Source organism: Nothoprocta perdicaria, unplaced genomic scaffold, assembly GCF_003342845.1.
Source record: "Nothoprocta perdicaria isolate Ctin4 unplaced genomic scaffold, notPer1 scaffold_499, whole genome shotgun sequence".
NCBI lineage: Eukaryota > Metazoa > Chordata > Aves > Tinamiformes > Tinamidae > Nothoprocta > Nothoprocta perdicaria.
The window spans coordinates 78,286-81,476 of NW_020455753.1; the positions used below are offsets into that span (position 1 = coordinate 78,286).

The following is a 3,191-nucleotide window of genomic DNA, read 5'->3' on the forward strand; positions in this document are numbered from 1 at the left end:
CACAGGAGCCGCCGCCGCCATTTTGAACCCGTCAGAGTCTCACATACACACTGACTCGGGCGCCGCACTGCGCCTGCGCCGCCCGCAACCTCCCCTGACCCCCCCCGCCTCCCGCGGGACGCGCCGCGCGCATGCGCCGCCGCCCGCCTCTCCACTCCCCCCACCCCTCCCCTGCCGCGACGCACGTCGCCTCGCCCCGCGCCGAACGGGAGGGAGTGCGCATGCGCCCCCGGGGGAGGGCGGGGGGAGCGCTGCGGGGCGCGCATGCGCAAGGACGAGCGGTGTCTATAGGGGCATGGACCTAAACACGGAGGCGCTCGCAGCGCTTCCCCTATAGAGGCGCTTTATACGTGTGTATACTTCTGTACGGAGGTGTACATGTATATGCACACATACACGCCTCCATGCCTTAACACGCATGTAAGCAAGTGCGCACGCCCACACGCTAGTGCATGCAGGGCTATATGTGCACGTAAGGACACACAGGTAGGCAGGTACAGAGATACATAAATACACACACATATATATATATATTTCTGCACATCTGCAGACACACGTATGTTCACAGAGGTTCATATGCACGTACGTAGGCACGGGGTGCACGTACAACCCTTGCACGCACGCCTCCATATGCATGCACGTGCATATCCATACGTGTGAGCAGACGCGCACGTACCCGCTCACCTGCATGCATGCCCGCCTGCATGCATGCCCGTGCATAGACACCCACGTGCCGCAGATGCCCGCGCCGGCACCCCAGTGGCGGTGCGTGCTGGCATGCGCCGAGCTGCCGTCGTTCTCAGCTGCCCTGCTTGGGGCAGCGGGTGCAGTGACCACGCCAGGCGGGTGCGGTACGTGCTTTAATATGAGCTCGGGGCAGAGGTGGGAGAGAGTTGGCCCCGGCGCCAAGCAGTCCTCAAGCTGCGGGTCCACCCGGTGCCGGCCCCGGTGCCGGGGGGAGCGGGCGGCGCTCAGCAGACGCTGCAGCCCCGCTTGGGCCGCCGGCGGCGCGGGCTCCTCCGCGCGGCGCCCAGCGCGGCGCCGCACGCCGCCGTGAAGATGGACGAGATGTTCTCCTGGTACTTGGCCGAGCACTCGAAGTAGGACGCGGCGCGCACCAGGCGGGCCATGGCCTCCCCCTGCGTGGCCACGGGGCCGGTGAGATGCCCGCCGGCCTGGCCGCCCGCTCGCGATGCCCCGGGAGGGCTCCCGGCCCCGGGACCGGGCGCTCACCCGTTGGTAGGTGATGGGCTCCAGGCGGTCCTCGTGGAGGCGGCGCAGCACGGCCCGGTCCTTCCGCAGGTCCGTCTTGCAGCCCACGAGCACCACGGGGACGCCCTTGCAGAAGTGGCTCACCTCCGGGCACCACTGCCGGCAGGAGTGGCGCCAGGAGGGCATCCCCGCGCGGCGCCTTGCCCACCCTCCTGCTCGCACGCAGGTTGCCTGGGAACCTTTGGTTTTCCAGTGGTTTTGAGCAAGGAGAGGGCACAGCCTCTCTGGGAAGCCAGTCCCCGCCACCACCCCAGGGAAGTGGCGCTACGGAATCAGAGTCACTCAGGTTGGAAGGGACCTCTGGAGATCATCTAGTCCAACCCCTGCCCCATGCACACCCGTGGTCACCCAGAGCACAGGGCGGCATCCAGGCGGGTTTGGAGACCTCCAGAGAAGGAGSCTCCCCAGCCTCCCTGGGCAGCCTGTGCCAGGGCTCSGKCACCCTCACAGCARRGAAGTTCCTCCTCACATGGAGATGGAGCTGCCTGGGTTCCAACTTGTACCCATTGCCCCTTGTCCCGTCACTGGCCACCACTCACTACCTTCGTGAGGATGTTGTCGTAGCTGCTGGGGTTGGTGACATCAAAGCACATGAGGATAACATTGGCGTCTGAGTAAGACAGTGGGCGAAGCCTGTCATAATCTTCCTGTCCTGCCAGGTAGAGCAGCACTCCATTAAATACCAGCTCCCCGTGGGGCTGAGTCCTCATCCCAACCTGCCTTTAGTGGTCCGCCCCAATGGCTTGTCCCTCCAGTTTGGAAGAGGGTCCAGGGCTGGACAGGGCAGCTCCGTTGTTCCCAGTCCACACGGTGACATCCTCTGAGGCTGGGAGCTGGCTGCGGGTCAAAGCCCTGGCCTCGTGTGGACAGAGCTCTCACAGCATACCAACTGCCGTGCGTGGGATGTACCCGAGCCCCGTGGGTGGCACGGAACTGCTTTCCCCATCCCCTCCTGTCCCCTTGTGTCCCACCTGCCGTGTCCCAGAGGTGGATCTTCACGGGCTTGCCGCCAACCTGGAAGGAGGCTGTGTACTTCTCAAACACTGTGGGGACGTAGACCTGGCGGGACATGAGCGCGTGTGAGGTGGCCCCGGGCAGCTGGAGAGCTGSAGCACCCGAGGGGCATCCCTGGAGAGGCGCTGGGCTGCTCCTGTGCCTCCGGGAGGGACACCCCGTGCTAGCCCCATAAGCAACCTGAGACATGGGGCAACGGCTGGATACAACCCTSCAAGCCCCCTGCCCGGTGGTGATGGTGGGTGGTCACCGCCTGGCCAGGGCTGTCCCACAGCAGGAGCCTTTTGGAGCCCAGCTGAGCTCCAAGCGCTGCCCCTTGCCCAGCTGTGCGTGGGGACTCCCCCGTGTCCCACTGCCCGTCCTTGCGCTTCAAGCAGCCCTGCTGCCAGCTGGAACCCACCAGGCTCCACTGGTGGCCAGTTCCTTGGCCTCCTCCCTCTCTGCACCCTCCTCGGGAGAGCTGCCCTCTGTGCCCAGCAAGTCCTCTGCAGGGTGGGTGGGGGGACAGAAGCCATGGGAGGGCTTGGGGGCTCTGCTGGGACGTGGTAGCTCCCACCTTGGGGACATGGCCAGCCTRTCAAGGGGCTGGGCAGGGGCTCGGGGGAAGCGAGGGCAGGGCGCAGGGGCATCCCCAGCCCTGCAGCGTGGGGCCAGCAGGAGGGCTCCTTACCTTGGGGAAGTCCCCCCTGGCGAAGACCATGAGCAGCGAGGTCTTGCCGCAGCCGCCGTCGCCCACGATGACGGCTTTGATCTCGGTCTCCTTGCGCCCGGCCGGCGGCGCCGGCGCCGGGCCCTGCCCGCCGCCTTCCTGCGTCATGGGGGGAGCGCCCAGCGAGGGGGTCCCACGGGACGCGCGGCCCCCCCGAGCCCGCGCCGCCGCCCCGGCTTGCCGGCAGATCCCTGGC

The 3,191-nt window shown here is 66.7% G+C and overlaps 1 protein-coding gene across 1 annotated transcript; it reads right to left on the bottom strand.

Moving 5' to 3' along the window:
* Nucleotides 1-971: 971 nt before the first annotated feature.
* RHOD (ras homolog family member D) lies at nt 972-3,103 on the bottom strand. The gene is made up of 5 exons (XM_026047385.1): nt 2,957-3,103; nt 2,244-2,331; nt 1,815-1,924; nt 1,234-1,368; nt 972-1,139 (listed from the first exon to the last, which is right to left on the bottom strand). Exons 1-5 carry the CDS (start codon nt 3,101-3,103, stop codon nt 972-974), a joined length of 648 nt encoding a protein of 215 aa, XP_025903170.1.
* Nucleotides 3,104-3,191: the final 88 nt, after the last annotated feature.

Bases quoted from the DNA above. Each gene is read 5' to 3' on its own strand.
- RHOD (XM_026047385.1), bottom strand. From the start codon at position 3,103: ATGACGCAGGAAGGCGGCGGGCAGGGCCCGGCGCCGGCGCCGCCGGCC. The intron at 2,332-2,956 runs GTAAGGAGCCCT...ATGTCCCGCCAG, and splicing joins CCAGGGGGGACTTCCCCAAG to GTCTACGTCCCCACAGTGTT. The intron at 1,369-1,814 runs GTAGTGAGTGGT...TCCTGCCGGCAG, and splicing joins ACGACAACATCCTCACGAAG to TGGTGCCCGGAGGTGAGCCA.